The sequence below is a fragment of the Pelobates fuscus genome, chromosome 4 (genome assembly GCF_036172605.1).
Source record: "Pelobates fuscus isolate aPelFus1 chromosome 4, aPelFus1.pri, whole genome shotgun sequence".
NCBI classification, from domain to species: Eukaryota; Metazoa; Chordata; class Amphibia; order Anura; family Pelobatidae; genus Pelobates; species Pelobates fuscus.
In genome coordinates this window covers 327,595,719-327,614,923 of record NC_086320.1, presented here as the reverse complement: position 1 = coordinate 327,614,923, position 19,205 = coordinate 327,595,719, and the positions used below count along the sequence as shown (strand labels likewise).

The 19,205-nt window shown below is 42.6% G+C and overlaps 1 protein-coding gene across 1 annotated transcript in view; it reads left to right on the top strand.

Moving 5' to 3' along the window:
- HDAC9 (histone deacetylase 9) overlaps positions 1–19,205 on the top strand; it is a 581,709-nt gene that overhangs the window by 91,629 nt on the left and 470,875 nt on the right. The window contains exon 3 of the mRNA XM_063452394.1: positions 18,768–18,806. Within this exon, the coding sequence (XP_063308464.1) occupies positions 18,768–18,806 (39 nt within the window). The remainder of the gene's footprint in view (positions 1–18,767; positions 18,807–19,205) is intronic.

Genomic DNA, 19,205 nt, shown 5'->3' with positions numbered 1-19,205 from the left:
GATCTGTCATGTTCGTCTTCGAGGTGGAGTGAGAGGGGAAACATTGACCTGAACCACCTCTGAATTCTAGTCATCATCTAATGTTATTTTCTTTTCAAGTTTATTCCTTGTTTTACTCACCTGTCTCACCTGTGTTTATATAGACTAGGCTCCATTTTTCTTGCAACTTGCTTTAGGGCACCCTATCCGGTCCCAAGGGGGCTACGTGCTCTCATTTTCTAATATACACCTCCCCAACCCCACAATCTCATTGGTTAGGGGTTGTAACTCAACTACTATTTTACAAATAAGTTCTTTCATATAAAGTCTCGATCAGGGCCGGCCTTAGGCATTTAGACGCCCTGTGCGAAAAATCTTCACAGCGCCCCCCCCCCCGTCATCCATGTATGCTGTTATGTTTGTGTTGTCTGTGTATGTAATAGTACGTGTGATGACTGTGTGTGATATGTATGCTATGTGTGATATTTGTAATGGGTATATTAACAGTGTGTGATATGCGTGTATTGGTTGTATGTGACACACACACACACAGAGTCAGACGGCCATACACACACAGGAAGACATCCACACACACACAAGCAGACAGTCATACACACACACACAGGCAGACAGTCTCACACACACACACACACACAGACACACACAGGCAGACAGTCACACACACACACAGGCAGACAGTCACACACACACACACAGGCAGACAGTCAGTCATACACACAGACACACACAGACAGTAATACACACAGACACACACAGAGGCAGACAGTTATACACACAGACACACACACAGAGGCAGACAGTCATATACACACAGACACACACACACGCAGACAGTCATACACACACACACACAGACACACACAGGCAGATAGTCATACACACAGAGGCAGACAGTCATACACACAGACACACACACAGAGGCAGACAGTAATACACACAGACACAGTGGCAGACAGTCATATACACACACACACACAGTCACACACACACACACACACACACAGGCAGACAGTCATACATACACACACACACACAGAGACACACACAGGCAGACAGTCATACACAGGCAGACAGTCATACACACAGACACACAGAGGCAGACAGTCATACACACAGACACAAAGAGGCAGACAGTCATACACACAGGCAGAGAGTCACACTCACCTGACAATCACACAGTTACCTGTGGAGTTCATTGTTGAGGCAGTGCAGCTCCTGGTGACTGTTTGGTGGGGAAGCAGGGACTCCTTCCTGCTTCCCCTGCAGCCGTTTTCCGGCGCTTTTAGCTCCGCCCCGCCACACGGTAAGCTCCGCCCCCGCTGCAAATTTAAAAAAAAAAAAAAATTTTTTTTTTTTTTGTTAAATCAGCTGTGCGGCCGCACGGCGCCCCCTGCTCCATGGCGCCCTGTGCGGCCGCACAGCTCGCACACCCCTAAGGCCGGCCCTGGTCTCGATTCATACTTTAGTTGAAGAATGGGATGGGGAACCACCTCTGAATTCTAGTCATCATCTAATGTTATTTTCTTTTCAAGTTTATTCCTTGTTTTACTCACCTGTCTCACCTGTGTTTATATAGACTAGGCTCCATTTTTCTTGCAACTTGCTTTAGGGCACCCTATCCGGTCCCAAGGGGGCTACGTGCTCTCATTTTCTAATATACACCTCCCCAACCCCACAATCTCATTGGTTAGGGGTTGTAACTCAACTACTATTTTACAAATAAGTTCTTTCATATAAAGTCTCGATCAGGGCCGGCCTTAGGCATTTAGACGCCCTGTGCGAAAAATCTTCACAGCGCCCCCCCCCCCCGTCATCCATGTATGCTGTTATGTTTGTGTTGTCTGTGTATGTAATAGTACGTGTGATGACTGTGTGTGATATGTATGCTATGTGTGATATTTGTAATGGGTATATTAACAGTGTGTGATATGCGTGTATTGGTTGTATGTGACACACACACACACAGAGTCAGACGGCCATACACACACAGGAAGACATCCACACACACACAAGCAGACAGTCATACACACACACACAGGCAGACAGTCTCACACACACACACACACACAGACACACACAGGCAGACAGTCACACACACACACACAGGCAGACAGTCCCACACACACACACAGGCAGACAGTCAGTCATACACACAGACACACACAGACAGTAATACACACAGACACACACAGAGGCAGACAGTTATACACACAGACACACACACAGAGGCAGACAGTCATATACACACAGACACACACACACGCAGACAGTCATACACACACACACACAGACACACACAGGCAGATAGTCATACACACAGAGGCAGACAGTCATACACACAGACACACACACAGAGGCAGACAGTAATACACACAGACACAGTGGCAGACAGTCATATACACACACACACACAGTCACACACACACACACACACACACACACAGGCAGACAGTCATACATACACACACACACACACACAGAGACACACACAGGCAGACAGTCATACACAGGCAGACAGTCATACACACAGACACACAGAGGCAGACAGTCATACACACAGACACAAAGAGGCAGACAGTCATACACACAGGCAGAGAGTCACACTCACCTGACAATCACACAGTTACCTGTGGAGTTCATTGTTGAGGCAGTGCAGCTCCTGGTGACTGTTTGGTGGGGAAGCAGGGACTCCTTCCTGCTTCCCCTGCAGCCGTTTTCCGGCGCTTTTAGCTCCGCCCCGCCACACGGTAAGCTCCGCCCCCGCTGCAAATTTAAAAAAAAAAAAAATTTTTTTTTTTTTTGTTAAATCAGCTGTGCGGCCGCACGGCGCCCCCTGCTCCATGGCGCCCTGTGCGGCCGCACAGCTCGCACACCCCTAAGGCCGGCCCTGGTCTCGATTCATACTTTAGTTGAAGAATGGGATGGGGAACCACCTCTGAATTCTAGTCATCATCTAATGTTATTTTCTTTTCAAGTTTATTCCTTGTTTTACTCACCTGTCTCACCTGTGTTTATATAGACTAGGCTCCATTTTTCTTGCAACTTGCTTTAGGGCACCCTATCCGGTCCCAAGGGGGCTACGTGCTCTCATTTTCTAATATACACCTCCCCAACCCCACAATCTCATTGGTTAGGGGTTGTAACTCAACTACTATTTTACAAATAAGTTCTTTCATATAAAGTCTCGATCAGGGCCGGCCTTAGGCATTTAGACGCCCTGTGCGAAAAATCTTCACAGCGCCCCCCCCCCCCGTCATCCATGTATGCTGTTATGTTTGTGTTGTCTGTGTATGTAATAGTACGTGTGATGACTGTGTGTGATATGTATGCTATGTGTGATATTTGTAATGGGTATATTAACAGTGTGTGATATGCGTGTATTGGTTGTATGTGACACACACACACACACACAGAGTCAGACGGCCATACACACACAGGAAGACATCCACACACACACAAGCAGACAGTCATACACACACACACAGGCAGACAGTCTCACACACACACACACACACAGACACACACAGGCAGACAGTCACACACACACACAGGCAGACAGTCACACACACACACAGGCAGACAGTCAGTCATACACACAGACACACACAGACAGTAATACACACAGACACACACAGAGGCAGACAGTAATACACACAGACACACACACAGAGGCAGACAGTCATATACACACAGACACACACACACGCAGACAGTCATACACACACACACACAGACACACACAGGCAGATAGTCATACACACGGAGGCAGACAGTCATACACACAGACACACACACAGAGGCAGACAGTAATACACACAGACACAGTGGCAGACAGTCATATACACACACACACACACACAGTCACACACACACACACACACACACACACACACACACACACACACAGGCAGACAGTCATACATACACACACACACACAGAGACACACACAGGCAGACAGTCATACACAGGCAGACAGTCATACACACACACACACACACACACACACAGAGGCAGACAGTCATACACACAGACACACAGAGGCAGACAGTCATACACACAGACACAAAGAGGCAGACAGTCATACACACAGGCAGAGAGTCACACTCACCTGACAATCACACAGTTACCTGTGGAGTTCATTGTTGAGGCAGTGCAGCTCCTGGTGACTGTTTGGTGGGGAAGCAGGGACTCCTTCCTGCTTCCCCTGCAGCCGTTTTCTGGCGCTTTTAGCTCCGCCCCGCCACACGGTAAGCTCCGCCCCCGCTGCAAATTTAAAAAAAAAAAAAAAATTTTTTTTTTTTTTGTTAAATCGGCTGTGCGGCCGCACGGCGCCCCCTGCTCCATGGCGCCCTGTGCGGCCGCACAGCTCGCACACCCCTAAGGCCGGCCCTGGTCTCGATTCATACTTTAGTTGAAGAATGGGATGTATATATACCGGGCATGTTGCCTTTATTTACAACTGTTTTGGCACAATTAGTCTAACCATCATAAGGCATTCCTGGCTCCTCCTAAGCTTCTCAAGTCTATCTCTCCCTAACCCCCATCATCCCCCCACTTTTTCTATAAGACTTTGTTAAATAAAAATGAGGTATGGAATTATGATCTCTTTTAACATAATCACTCATCCACTTGTTGTGTTTTGTTCTGCCATATACTATGTGTCTTGATATTCAACCTCATTAAAAAAAAAAAAAGAGCAGAAAAAAAAAAGGAAACCCAATGCAGAAACCCGATTGAGATATCTAAAATGAATGGATGACATTTCTTGAAAGTTTGAACACTCCACCCACCTAAATCACTTTAACTTGCTGAGATGATTTGTGTGTGAAGAGTGTGTCCTGTTTTTTCATTTTACAAACCGTGCAAATTTTTATAGAAATTGTCTGTGACGGAGCCCAGTCTGAATACCTCCATCTGTAGTCTCTTTAAGCTGGAGAAAGTTGCTTTTCAGTGATTATAACCCTTCCCAAATACTAGATGACTCATAGTGTAGGGTACAACAACAACAACAGTGTATTGTCACCAGGCAGCCATATTTTATAGGCACAGTAACAACAGGTGGTCTTCAACTGGGACAATAGGTTACACACTGGTGCCTCAGGGGACTAGTTCAATTAAATATTGCTGACTTTATTCGATCCCCAGACTTCAGGGCACTGAAATAATAAAACATACAATATCAAAAGTTAAATATAATGTCTACACACATATTACACCTCCTTGGACATGTCTCTTTCACACAAACAAAGTGTCCAAAAAGCACCCAGATTGGATGTGCCTAGCCCAAGAAATTGTTGAGTGAAGTTTGATTGGGCTGAGGCTACAACAAATCCGGCACAGAGCTCCAGGCTGCCATGGCTAAGTGCCAGTCAGTGAAATTGTCTGCTTTCTGTTTGGAAAAGGGGGTTTCCCCCTGTTTTTGTGAGCAATTCCTGGCAGCCATATTCCCTATCTCCCCTCCAAAATGTTGAATTGTGGGAACAAGAGTGACCGTTAGTTGCACCGGGCAGTCACACTAGACCAAGCTGACTTAGAGCTCCATGAAGTTAGCACCTGGTCCCGCTGGAATGGTTGCGGCTGTCCAGATATCCTAGCACAGTTTTCCAGCCTGGGAATGGGGCACTGAGCACTGCAAGGGTTTGGAGATAATAGGGGAAAGCCAGGGAATGATCTCTTGTAGCTGTTGTAGTTTAGAAGTCCTGCACCAGTTAATTCACAAGCATGGTGCTGGATCCACCACATTGGCACCTTTATAAATTATCCTTTTTACACCCCCTGACTGTCAATCAGACAACTGGCCATGTTACTTCCTGGTTTGAGTAGCTCAGTGGAACTAAACTCAAGAGGCAGCGATTGCCACGAACACCTGACTCGCAAAGACTTCTGAAAGTGGGGAAATTACAACAGAAACCTACGGAACCAGTAGGAATATTTAATCAATGACTAGTTTAAATTTTGAACCACCTTTCAGAATATTTTGATAAATCTTATGCAGCATTTCGGTTTCTTCACCTCCAGTATAAAGCATGCCATGGCTATGCCAGGAATAAACTGGATTGTGATGTCAGATGATAAATAGTTTAAATGATATGAATTTAAAAGAAAACAGAGCATTACGTAAAGGTTAACACATGGTGTTTTTAAATATTTTTTTAGAATGGAGTTTTTCTAGATAAGGGAACATTTCAATTTAATTCAGACAAACATAGATGATGCAAAACAATTGAGGATTATGCTAGCTTTAGTGTACTAATAATCTTAACTTTAATAAGGACAGGAGGCGAGTATTTTGCATTAACTCTCTTTACTAAACTCCATAGCAGTAAAGAAAAACGTAAAGAGTAACAATAAATCAATGGGCAGCATAGTGTATATAAGGGTCATGCTGCCTGTACACTTACTCTTTCTTTAAGCGACATCCAAGTCCTGACTGAACTCGAAAATAACCAGAAACCCAAACGAAACCAATGGAAGCATCCTCCGTGGAGCGCTGAACTTGAGGAGACTCCTGACAGTGAAACCAGGACCAAGAAGCAAACAAAGTCCTCAGCCAATTAAGCGGAGTCGTGAGGGATCCCGAAACGGTATCCAGTGGAGGTCCTGAAGAGGATTACACTGAAAGGAGAGTATAAAATAGGTTAGGTACTGAGCCATAACTGGTCAAGCAGATGAGCCTTTATCAGTATGCTTTCAAGAAGAAATTAATACAGAGTAGATGACAAATATTAGTATACAATAAAACATGCTCCTGAAACTTATAATGTCAGGTCCCTAAGATGAGAGTCAAGTGTTGACCAGAATAGACCACTACATGATAGGTCGGAAACACAGCAACTTTAAACCAGAAATTAATATCCGTCACCTCGAGATCCACAGGGGAGGGAACAAAAGGGAGGGAAAATACTCGCCTCCTGTCCTTATTAAAATTAAGATTATTAGTACACTAAAGCTAGCATAATCTTCAATTTTATTACATGACAGAAGGCTTCCTATTTTGCACTTTTAACGCTGAAGTAGAGATATCCCAGCAGAAGGAGGAGAGCGGAAGTAGAACGTGCGAAAGGTAGATTCCCTAGACCAATCTGCCGCCCGAAGGATATCCGACAAGGACACCCCTGCTAGGAAGGCTGAGGAGGCAGCCGCCCCGCGTACGGAATGAGAACCGAAAGAGGGGTCTATACCGGTGAGAGAGAGGATCCAGCGAATCCATCGAGCTAGCATGGTGGTAGAGACCGGAGCGTGGGGGCCAACGTAGGACACCAAAAGTTGACCCGATGCTGAGTTACAAAGCGGAGAGGTAACCGTGACGTATCTGTGAAGGGTAGATACCACACAAAGCTGCGGGTCGTCTGGAAAAAAAGGGTAAAAAAACGAGGTCGAATCAGACTTGGTACGACGTGAAATACGGAATGTAACCCCATCGGGGGCAACATTGAAAGCATCGACATTGAAGGCTCGTACGTCCGACACTCGACAGAAAGACACCAGGCAAAGCAGGAAGGCGAATTTAGCTGACAATTGTCGGAGGGACAATTGTTCGTTAGGGTGCCAATCCCGGAAAAAACGGCGAACCAGCCCGACGTCCCAGAGGTGAGTGTACTTGGGGGCCACAGGGCGGCGCAGCTGCATACCGCGGAGAAGGGGACAGACCAGAGGGTCTTTGCCAACCGGGAGGTCCCCGATGGGGGTGTGGGCCGCTGAAATCGCCAAATGAACGAGGTTAACGGAGCGGTAAGAGCGACCCATCGAAAACAAAGACGAAAGAAAGTTGAGAATCATGGGAATAGGTGCTGTAAATGGATCGGAGTCCTGTTCCACGCACCAAGTAGACCATGAGGCCCAAGCTGAAAGGTAGCAGCGTCTAGTTCCGGGGGCCCAGGAGTCCCATAAAAGGTCCCTAGTAGCCTGCGATAGTCCGCTGACTTGCCAGGAACCCCTGAAAGAGTCCAAGCCACAAGGGGCAGACGGTCTTCCAAGAGGAGTGGGTGAAGATTCCCTTTGGGATCCGTAAGCAGGTCCGGGAAGGACAGTAGGAGCAGAGGGTCCTTGCATGAGGAGGCCAGGAGATCCGGGAACCAAGGTTGGCTCTGCCACAAGGGCGTTATGAGGGTCAGTGTCACTTGTTGCATCTGGATTTGGTGCAGTGTTCTCGCAATCATGGAGAATGGGGGAAAAGCGTAGGCCCTGGTGGTCAGCCAACGTTGGAGAAATGCGTCCATCGCCTTGCTCTCCGGGTCCGGGAGCCAGCTGAAGAACTCCGGGGTTTGGTGGTTGTTGCGGGAGGCAAACAGGTCCAGGTGAAAAGGACCTCTCCGGGCTGCGATGGCCCGGAATACTCTCGTGCCCAGGTTTCAGTCGCTGAAGTCCCTCCAATGACGGGAGAACCAGTCCGCCGTGAGATTGATCTCTCTGGGGAGGTATTCGGCCTGGAGTGCGATGTTGCGGGGGAGACAAAAGTCGAAGATGTCTTTCGTGATGTCCAACAGAAGGCGGGAGCGTGCACCCCCCAGGCGATTGATATATCGGACTGCGGAGATATTGTCCATGTGAAGGAGGATGCAGCAGTTGGACTTCTCCCGAGCCAGGCTGCGGATCGCGATGGACCCCGCCAGGAGTTCTAGGCAATTTATGTGCATGGAGAGCACCTGTGACGTCCATGTTCCCCCGTGGAAGTGGTCCCACTGGTAGCGCCCCAACCCCACAAGCTGGCGTTGGACTCCAGTAAAAAATCCGGGGAATCTCCGAATATGGCCCTGCCGTTCCAGGCCTGCATGCTGTCCAGCCACCATGATAGTTCTTCGCGAACCTCCGCCGTCACTGGGACGGGTTGATCGTATGTGGGCCTGCGGCGCAGGAATCTTGCTTTGAGGCGTTGCATGGCCCTGTAATGGAGGGGGCCCAGGAATATGGCCTGAATGGAGGCGAAGAGGAGTCCCACGATCCTGGCTAAGTTGCGTAACGGGATGGAGTCGCAACAAAGTACTCTGCGGATTTTCTTGCGAATTGACGAGATCTTTGAGGATGGCAGTCTCAGAGTGCATGATGTGGAGCCGATCTCGAAGCCCAGGAATTGTATCGTCTCAGAGGGAGTCAATTCCGACTTCTGGCGGTTCACCACGAAACCCAGGGAATCCAGCAGTGTCACCGCGAGACGAGTGTGTTGACGTAGCCTGAACTTCTCGGAGCAGAAGAGTAGGATGTCGTCCAAGTAAATGATGCACCGGATGCCCCTGGACCGCAGATGGGCTACCACTGGTTTCAGGAGTTTGGTGAAACACCATGGGGCCGAGCTGAGCCCGAAAGGGAGGCAGGTGAATTGCCAAGGACGGTTGTGCCAAAGGAATCGGATAAGGGGTCGGCAGTCCGGATGTACTGGGACAGACAGGTATGCGTCCTTTAGGTCAAGCCTGGTAAACCAATCGTTGTTCCGCAGGAGATCTCGTAGAAGATGGATGCCCTCCATCTTGAAGTGGCGGTACACCACGTATGCGTTGAGGTCGCGCAGGTTGATGACAGGGCGGAATTCTCCTGTCTTTTTGCGGACCAGAAAGATATTGCTGAAAAAGCCTCCAAAGCCGTGGGCCGGTTGCATGGCTCCCTTGTCCCGCAGTTAGCGCAGTTCCGTATTGACGAGATCGTGGTCGTGAGATGACAGATAGATGGGGTGCGGGGGGCACGCCTGAACGGGAGTTCCTACCAGGTCTATGATGTAGCCCTGTACTGTTTGTAGAATCCACATGTCTGACGACAGGGCGGCCCAGTTCTGGAAAGAAAGGGAAATACGGCCCGCAGTGCGGGTGCATGGTAAGAGAGGAGGAATAAGATTGCCTACCTGTAGCAAATGGAGAACGTCTGCGACCACGTGGTCCACGGCCTCTGTCCGAGCCTCTGGAGTAGGCGGGTGGTTGCCTGTAATCCCTGGTAGGGTAGAACGGTGTCGGCTGGGTGCGGGGGCCTGAAGGCCAGAACCGGCTGGCGGCACGGCCCCGTTGCCGACCAGCCCTTCCAAGAAACCCTCTCATGGGGTTGCCTCTGAAAACTCGGCGCATAGAGGACTGCGCTTTATTAAGTGAAGTAAACACGTTTACGTGTTTGTTGAGTTCTTTGACGAACGGATCGCCAAACAGTTTCCCTTGTGCCTGGGGCCCAATCTCCTTTGTGCCAAGCTCTGCCAATTTACCGTTAATACGGTATAGCGCTGCTTTTCATCTCTTAGAAGAGAGCGTAACATTTGTGTTTCCAATGAAAAAAAAGCATCGTTGTGCCCACTCAAGAATGTCATGTGCCCATTCCCTGACATTGTCGGCAGAAAAGGAATCGGCCTTGGCATAGGCGTCGTCCGCCAAGTACATGATGCAGGAAAGGGGGCCAATGGAATCCAGCAGGTTGTCTTGAGCTCCCCACAGTCCTTTTTCTTGAATAGCTCAAGAAACCCCCAGGGACGCTATATGTAGGCTTCACTATTATGCAGAATTAATGCCCCTTTTTGTACATCACAAAACCTTATTAGAAAGGTATGTGCCATTGGGTAATAAATACAAAAGAAACAAATAAAAAAATGTGGCTTAGTAGAGAAGTAAAACAAGAGATTAAAAATAAGAAAAGGGCATTTAAAGCATTTAAATCAGACAAATCAGATGCATCTTATAAAAGATATAAGGAAGCCAATAATGCATGCAAAAAGGTGATTAGATTTGCTAAACTTCAAAATGAAAAAATGATAGCTAAAGAGCGCAAAATCAACCCCAAAGCATTTTTTAAGTACAAAAAAAATGAAAGTGTAAGTACACTAAAAACTGAAATGGGGATGTTAGTTAATGAAGACTAGGAAAAGGCAGGAATTTTAAATAACTATTTCTCCTCCGTATATATTAAGGAAGAACCCTTGGCAATAGATGTGCAAATGATTGCTACTAAAAACTTGCAGAATAATTGTAATTGGTTAACTCAAGACAAGGTGCTGCAGCAACTAAAGAAAGGGAAAGTTAATATAAACAAAGCTCCAGGGCCTGACGCTATCCATCCACGAGTGCTTAAGGAACTAAGTGTAGAAATAAGTGAACCTCTGTTTGTATTCTTTCAAGATTCTTTTCTTTCAGGAAGTGTTCCGGAGGATTGACGAAGGCATATATGGTTCCTATATTCAAAAAGGATTCAAAATCCTTGCCTGAAAACTATAGACCTGTGAGCTTAACTTCTATGGCTGGGAAAATATTTAAAAAGGTTATTAAGGGATAATATTCAAGAATTCCTTGAGAAGAACATGGTTATCAGCAAAAATCAGCACGGTTTTATGAACACAGGTCATGTCAAACTAACTTGATTGCGTTCTACGAAGAAGTGAGTAGAAGTATAGATCAGAGTGTTGCAGTGGATGTGATCTATTTGGATTTTGTCAAGGCATTTGATACAGTTCCACACAATAGATTAGTGTTCAAACTCAAGGAAATTGGTCTAGATGAAAATGCTTGTTCTTGGGTAGAACATTGGCTTAAAAATAGAGTAGAAAGAGTTGTCATTAATGGTAAATTTTCAAGTTGGACAGAGGTGGCAAGAGGTGTCCCTCAGGGGTCTGTTCTGGTACCCCTTCTATTTAACATGTTTATAAATGATCTTGAAGAAAGCATTGAAAGTCATGTTTCAGTCTTAATACTGTACAAATAATACAAATAATACAATGTGAGCAAGATATTACTTTGCTGCCGAGGGATTTAGATAGACTGGGGGACTGGGCACTCAAATGGCAGATGAAATGTAATGTTGAAAAATGCAAAGTTATGCACTTCAGCGTAAAGAATACACAAGCAACGTATACCCTTAATGGAAGCGAACTAGGGATAACAACACACGCAAAGGACTTGGGAATTGTTATAGACAACAAACTATGCAACAATGTGCAATCAATCAGCAGTGGCCAAGGCCAGTAAGGTATTGTCATGCATGAAAAAGGCCATTCATTTTCGGGACGAGAATATAATTTTGCCTCTTTATAAATCACTGGTAACACCACATATTGAATATGCTGTGAAATGTTGGGCACCTGTTCTAAAGAAGGATATTATGGCACTAGAAAAAGTGCAGAGGCGGGCTACAAAATTAATAAAAGGAATGGAACATATCAGCTATGAAGAAAGATTAACAAATTTAAATTTATTTAGTTTAGAAAAACGTTGCCTGAGAGGCGATATGATAACATTATACAAATATATTCGGGGCCAATACAAACCATTGTGTGGAACAAACCGGACTTTACCAAACCGGACTTTACATAGGACACAAGGTCATGCGTTTAGACTGGAAGAAAGAAGATTTTGTCTAAGGCAAAGGAAAGGTTTTTTTTACTGTAAGAACAATAAGGATGTGGAATTCTCTGCCAGAAGAAGTGGTTTTATCAGACTCCATACAGATGTTCAAACAGCTACTAGATGCATACTTGCAAAAACAGAGTATTCAAGGATATAATCTTTCAATGTCGGGTGATAGCTGCTTGATCCAAGGATAAATCTGACTGCCATTCTGGGGTCAAGAAGGATTTTTTTTCCTAGCTTGTTGCAAAATTGGAAGTGCTTCGGACTGTTTTTTTTCCTTCTTTTGGATCAACGGCAAAAAACGGATGTGGGAAAGGCTGAACTTTATGGACGCAAGTCTCTTTTCATCTATGTAACTATGTAACTGCTGATTGACATTGCACATTGTTGCTTAGTTTGTAGTCTATAACAATTCCCAGGTTGTTTTCATATGTTGTTATCCTTAAATCACTACAGTTTAGAATGATAGTTTTTTGCTTGTGCATTCCTTACCCCGAAGGGCATATCTTTGCATTAAATTTAATCTGACATTTGAGTGCCCAGCCCCCAATCTATCTAAATCCATCTGCACCAAAGTAATATCCTGTTCATGTTGTATTACTTTACATAGTTTTGTGTCATCAAGATAATTTATAAATATGTTAAATAAAATCGGTCCCAGAAAAGAACCCTGAGGAAAACCATTTTTGTTCAGCTTGAATATTTACCATTGGTGACAATTCACTGTACTGTATCTTTAAGCAAATGTTCTACCCAAGAACAAGATTTTTTTCTAAACTAATGTCTTGTAGCTTGAACACTAACCTATTGTTTGGAACCGTATCGAAAGCCTTGGCAAAAAACAAGCAGATCACATCCACTGCAACACCCTGATCTATACTTCTACTTACCTCTTCGTGTGAATGCAATTAAGTTAGTTTGATGTGACCTATGTTTCATAAAACCATGCTGATTTTTGCTAACAATATTCTTCCAATTAATTCTTGAATATTATCCTTTAATAATCCACAAATACTTTCCCAGTCACAGAAGTTAAGCTTACAGGTTTACAGTTCCAAGGCAAATATGTTGTGCCCTTTTTATCTGCCTTCCTCTAATTCTCTAGTACAATTCCTGAAAGAAAAGAATCCTGAAAAATTAAAAACAGAGGTTTACTTATGTAAACACTTAGCTCCTTAAGTACTCATTGGTGAATAACGTAAGGCCCCGGAGCTTTGTTTACATTCACTTTCTTTAGTTCCTGCAGCCTATTGTCTTGAGTAAGACACACTAATATTCATATTTTCTGCCACATAATGTCTGACATAACCCCTTCTGCATACACCTATTCTGTGGGAAGCACAAATTTTATTCGTTCTTGGGTAATTGTCTCCTTTATTGTAACTTATTTATAAATTTATTGTAACTTTCCCCCATCTTTTATAATATTGTCAAGCGCTGTGGAATTAGTTGGCACTAAATAAATATCAATAATAATAATAATAATTCCCAAAACAGGTTAAAAGTCCCATACATTTATGTTGGCTTTATGGGATTTAAATAAAATAAAAATAAAACATGTGTGTGCTTTTTCTTTCCATTCCCAGGTTTCCTGTCCAAAGTTCCTGCAATAAATTATTTTGACTCTTTCTCCGGTTTTGCTTTCCCATTGGCTGAAGGCATGCGGCAGGGACAACTAGAGGAGGGTTTTCCTGATAACATACATGCAAAGCACATCACTCTTTTCTCTGTGCCAGTCGAACACGACTAAATTGACTGACAGGAGAGGCAAAAGGCTGTGTTTTAATATCTGATTTTAAAAATATCAAGACATTCGCTAACAATTCTACTAGCACAATTTACAGTTGAAAAGTGATTATCGATAATTTAAAATCAAACTTTATTTGTTGTGGCAGGTACCATTTCAACATTAAACTATGTCTGTTTTATGAGAGAACAAAAATAAAACTATGAATTTATGATATTTTAAGCCACTTACATTGCTGTTAGATCATTGTTGATGTTACAATTTATGCATGGAATTTATGAAAAGAGTGTAGTTTATTGGTAAATTATAACTGGAAAAGGAACAATTACTTAGCAGTTGTGGTTGAGCACTATGGCAAGATGATAGAAATACCAATACATTGGGTATGTGGAAAGGGACATATAGGGAAGCAGAACCTTCAATAATGTCCTCAAATCCAAAAAAAGTATAGGATGATATGAAATGATAAGAAGACAATAAAATGGAATCTAGTGCAGTATTTTCGTTGCCATTGATATTGAATAAAAAATAAAGACGTACACTTACAATTTTCTGGAGCTCAAAATCAGCTCCAGATATATTCACATGGACGGTACGATCCCCATCTATGGACATGCTAATATAGGTCCTGGTTCTCTGTTGGGAGATATCCTCAGGCTTGTCAGCGGTGGGCAGCAATTACCAGTTGCTGGAGATGTTTTCTTTCAGTGCGTTGTATTTCAGCAGTACGAGTACACCAGCAGAGAAATATAAAAACAGAAAATAGTGTTCTCTATATACATAAATAGGAAATAAAAAGGATAAAAAGGAGATATACTCACAAGTTTTGCTCAATCCTATAAAGCTTAGGTGGTATTTTTCCCACCCAGGAAATTGAAGTATTGTGAAATTGAAGTATTGTATTAAATCGTGTACAAATTGGATTGTCCTGGCTTACATCCACTGACTTTATAGCTGTTATGTTACCTTATGCCAGGGGTAGGAAACCTTCGGCACTTCAGTGGACTACAACTCTCCTAACACTCTTGCAGCCTTCATGCTGGCAAAGCATCAGGGTAATGTAGTTCACAACACCCTGAGTGCCAAAGGTTGCCAATTCCTTCCTTAAGCACAATAATTGTTCAGTTTATATCACATTATCTGTTTCATAATATTCACTATGTTGTACTGCAAATGCTATATTTTATAAATAAAAAATGTTAAAAAAAATTAGATAGACAGACAGACAAATTATACCTTGCATAGAAAAAAAAATACTTTGCAGAGTTATTAAGAAAATGATATATGAAATAAATGCCCGTAACTCACACTTTTATGAATGACAAGATCCCTTTAAATAAAATGATCAACTGTGAACAAACAAGAAAAGTAGAATTTAGCTAATGTTACTTTTTTCATACCCAGATTCTTCAAAGTTTCTGGTAAGATGTGTTGAACGAAGGGAAGGTGTTTGTTGAACAGAGACTGCTTGAGATACACAAGAATAGAAATAGCGTGATATTTGTAAATGAGGTGTGAGAAAGCATTATTTTCACATTTATTAAACATAAAATGAAACTGTTTTTTTTTTTTAACACTTTCATGCATAAGAAACCTATGGTACACTGACAGTAAATTTAAATATTTTCCAAATATTTTTTTAAATTTCCATTTCGTTTTTAAGTCAAAAAAGGGGGGGTTCCAACCACTAAAAGACAGCCAACGGCAAACCTACTAAACAGTGCGCCCTCTATAGACACCAAACCAATAACATAAATACAAATAAGAAGTAGGGATGCACAATAAGAGAAAAGCACTTCTAAGGTGTAAATATAAAAATATATGCATACAACCTTGTTATAACGAAGTGGGCGATATCTATGAGAGAATATATAAATCGCACATAGTGTATTACATAACAATAATATGAGACACGCAGGATGATTATATAGAACTCACAGGATAACAGTGAAAAACAGGCCCATCATCCTCAGCCAGAGGGAGAGAATCTTCAGGATATATGGAACAGGGACTCTTCTTATGAACTTGCGGCGGTCCTCCAGCCGGTGCCCTGCTCGGACAGACAGAGACCCTCTGTGCGGTGCAGACAGGAAGCCCTCCCTGTGCCCAGGCGATTTATATATTCTCTCATAGATATCGCCCACTTCGTTATAACAAGGTTGTATACATATATTTTTATATTTACACCTTAGAAGTGCTTTTCTCTTATTGTGCATCCCTACTTCTTATTTGTATTTATGTCATTTTTAAGTCATACAGCTAAAAAGCAGTAGCTAAAAAGCAGTCTTCAAACAAATTTACATTTTAAAAACCCACTAATTTCTTTATTATTTTAGATTAATCTGTGGCAAAGGGTCTCTTGGTCTTTCCACTGACTATACATACTTATAGCCTTACTGACAGAACAGGTCCTGTAAATAAAGTAGGCAGACTTGCACCGTGTGAACAGTGTGTTACCGTTGTACATGTATTTGAACCACTGAACAGGAAAGTAGCACTTCCTCATATATCATCATTGGATAAAAGGGTAGAGTTTTGGCAGCACAGATTAAAATGAAAATAAAGAACATGACAATATTTTGAAAGGTAAATTTGCTAAATTGTTCAACAATTTTATGGAAATTTGTTTAAATCTTCATATATTGAGTGCGAATGTCTTCTAACTCCTACAGTTTTTATTATTTTTAAAATAGGAAATATTTTTCATTTTCCAATCATGCTTTAGTATTTCTGGGTTTTTTCAACGTCTTGGCTGTAGGTGCTGGGACCACTGTGCTCTTCCCTCAGAGATTCCATGTACAACCACTACTGCTGCTCTGCCAGGATATGATGTCATATGCACACTTCTGGGAGCACAAGGGAGCTGTGCAGGGACACCGCAGTTAGAAAAGACGCCAACTGCGCATTTTAGTTAGTTGCTGCCGCACTGGAGCTCTAGGAGTGGGGGTTGGGGAGGGCATACAGGAGGGCAACGAACAATAGGCGAGTATTCAGCTGACGTTTTCAGTCAGTGACCACAGTCCGGCCAGGCCCTGCTTATCTCTACAGAGATAACCGGATTCTACTGCAGAAAACGAGATGCCACGGACATTAAGCATTGTGGCATCATATGAAGTAGTTATGGTTCATAGGTAATTTTAGGTTGAGGTCAGGTAGCTTGGCAGATTAGCCCTATCTCTAGGCAGTTCTGAGTAATCAAGTACAAGTGTGTGTCTGAGGTAATTAAGAAGTTGATTGGCTGTCACCTGGTTAAGGGTTGATAGTGTCAGGAAGTTGGTGATATAATATTAAATTTTAAACGATGATTGTAGAGAGACGGGAGCGAGCACCTGAATCTTTCCGTGATATGAAACAGTTGTTGTATCAGGTGGAGATACAAGGACGTGACGACTGGCGACCACTTGCAATTTGGTTATTAACGCAGCTTATTCTATGACTATTCCGACCTCTGGAATCCCTGACTATGGCCCAGTTTACGTGTTCTCCCAATTATCTGCACTCTTTGACTTTGGCCTGTCCCTGTTTACTCTTTTCTGCTTGCAGACAGTATTCTTTACTTTTATACGTTAATCCTTGCCACACAAAGGACTAGTATAGGTAGTCTAGAATAGTATAGTATAGACTAGTATAGGTAGTCTAGTATAGTATAGCATAGTCTAGACTAGTATAGACAGTATAGTATAGCATAGTATAGTCTAGACTAGTATAGTTAGTCTAGTATAGTATAGTATAGCATAGTATAGACTAGTATAGATAGTATAGTATAGACTAGTATAGGTAGTATAGTATAGTATAGTATAGACTAGTATAGGTAGTCTAGTATAGTATAGAGTAGAATAGGATAGTATAGTATAGATCATGGGAATTTAAATGCAGCACAGTATGAGGGGGTTAGCTAGTTGGGGGTTGTGTTGTGTCATCACCAATGGTAGGCCTGCCCCCCTCAAAGTGAGCATGACAGTTTGGTGCCTCTTCAGGACCACACGTGTGTAGAGCCCTGTTAAAGAGCTCTTGCAAAGGGATAATGCCCTATGGGAACATGATCACTTTTTGTCCCAATCTGGCCCTTTCTGCTTCCTTTAAACTATATGTTTGAGCAAGGCCTTTATACCTTCTTGTTTACATGTGATGAATGTCCTCTGCTACAGCTACTTTTACATTTAGTTTACCTATCATACAGCGCTGCAGAATATGGTACCACTTTTTAAATAAAAATGATAATAGCCTGTGTGATGCTATTATCTTCTATAAATAGAAGATTTTGTACCATCTGAATAGCTACAATAGTTAATAATAAGAGAAATATAAAGAACAAAGGAATTCTAAGTGACATATTGTGTCGCACAATATGGTGTCATGCCAATGTAATGTAGTAATGTACTATAATTATTATATTTATGTTTTGGTACAATTACCATAATAACTTATAGGTAAAGATTTTTTTGAATTGCGGTGTGTTTTTGCAATGTATTTATTTTGTATTTCATATGGTCTGAAAAGGTCTAGAATGGGGAAAACTTGCCCCGCTTGGTAATGTATTTAGTTTCGAGTTGTTTAGCAACAAATAAATTTACTTATAGTTTAATTGTACTTGATTTTGACTGTTTTAATAAAATAATTTACCAAGATCCGTAAACTGGCTTCCCTGTTGATTTGATTGATTCTATTGTGTATTAATATATTACTTTATTTCTCTTTTGTATCTCTGTAGGAAGCAGATTACGACACACTTCTCTTGACGAAGACCTGGGTAAGTTCCGAAATCCATTGATTCCTATAGCTTTTCTTGACGATATAAACCGTATTAAATCATTTCCATGCTGAGAAACTCATTATTATGTTATTCTGTGATTGGTAATCTCATAAGAAACATGGTGAGTACTCTTCCAGCAGGAATCGACTTCTGTGCGTTTTCATGAATATTGATACTGTGTGATTTCTTGAAATTGTTGCTCATTTCCTTTTTAATATCCAGTTTCCTCTTTAATTACAATAACACTGTGATATATGTACCTAATTAAGCATAGTTTAGCACTTGGCATGTGTAGTTAATACAACATGAACAAAGCATGGAATAAAAGAATTAGGAATTTCTGATGCTTAACTATTTCTTGATATTTTTGCCCAACAATATTGATGTCTATATCAA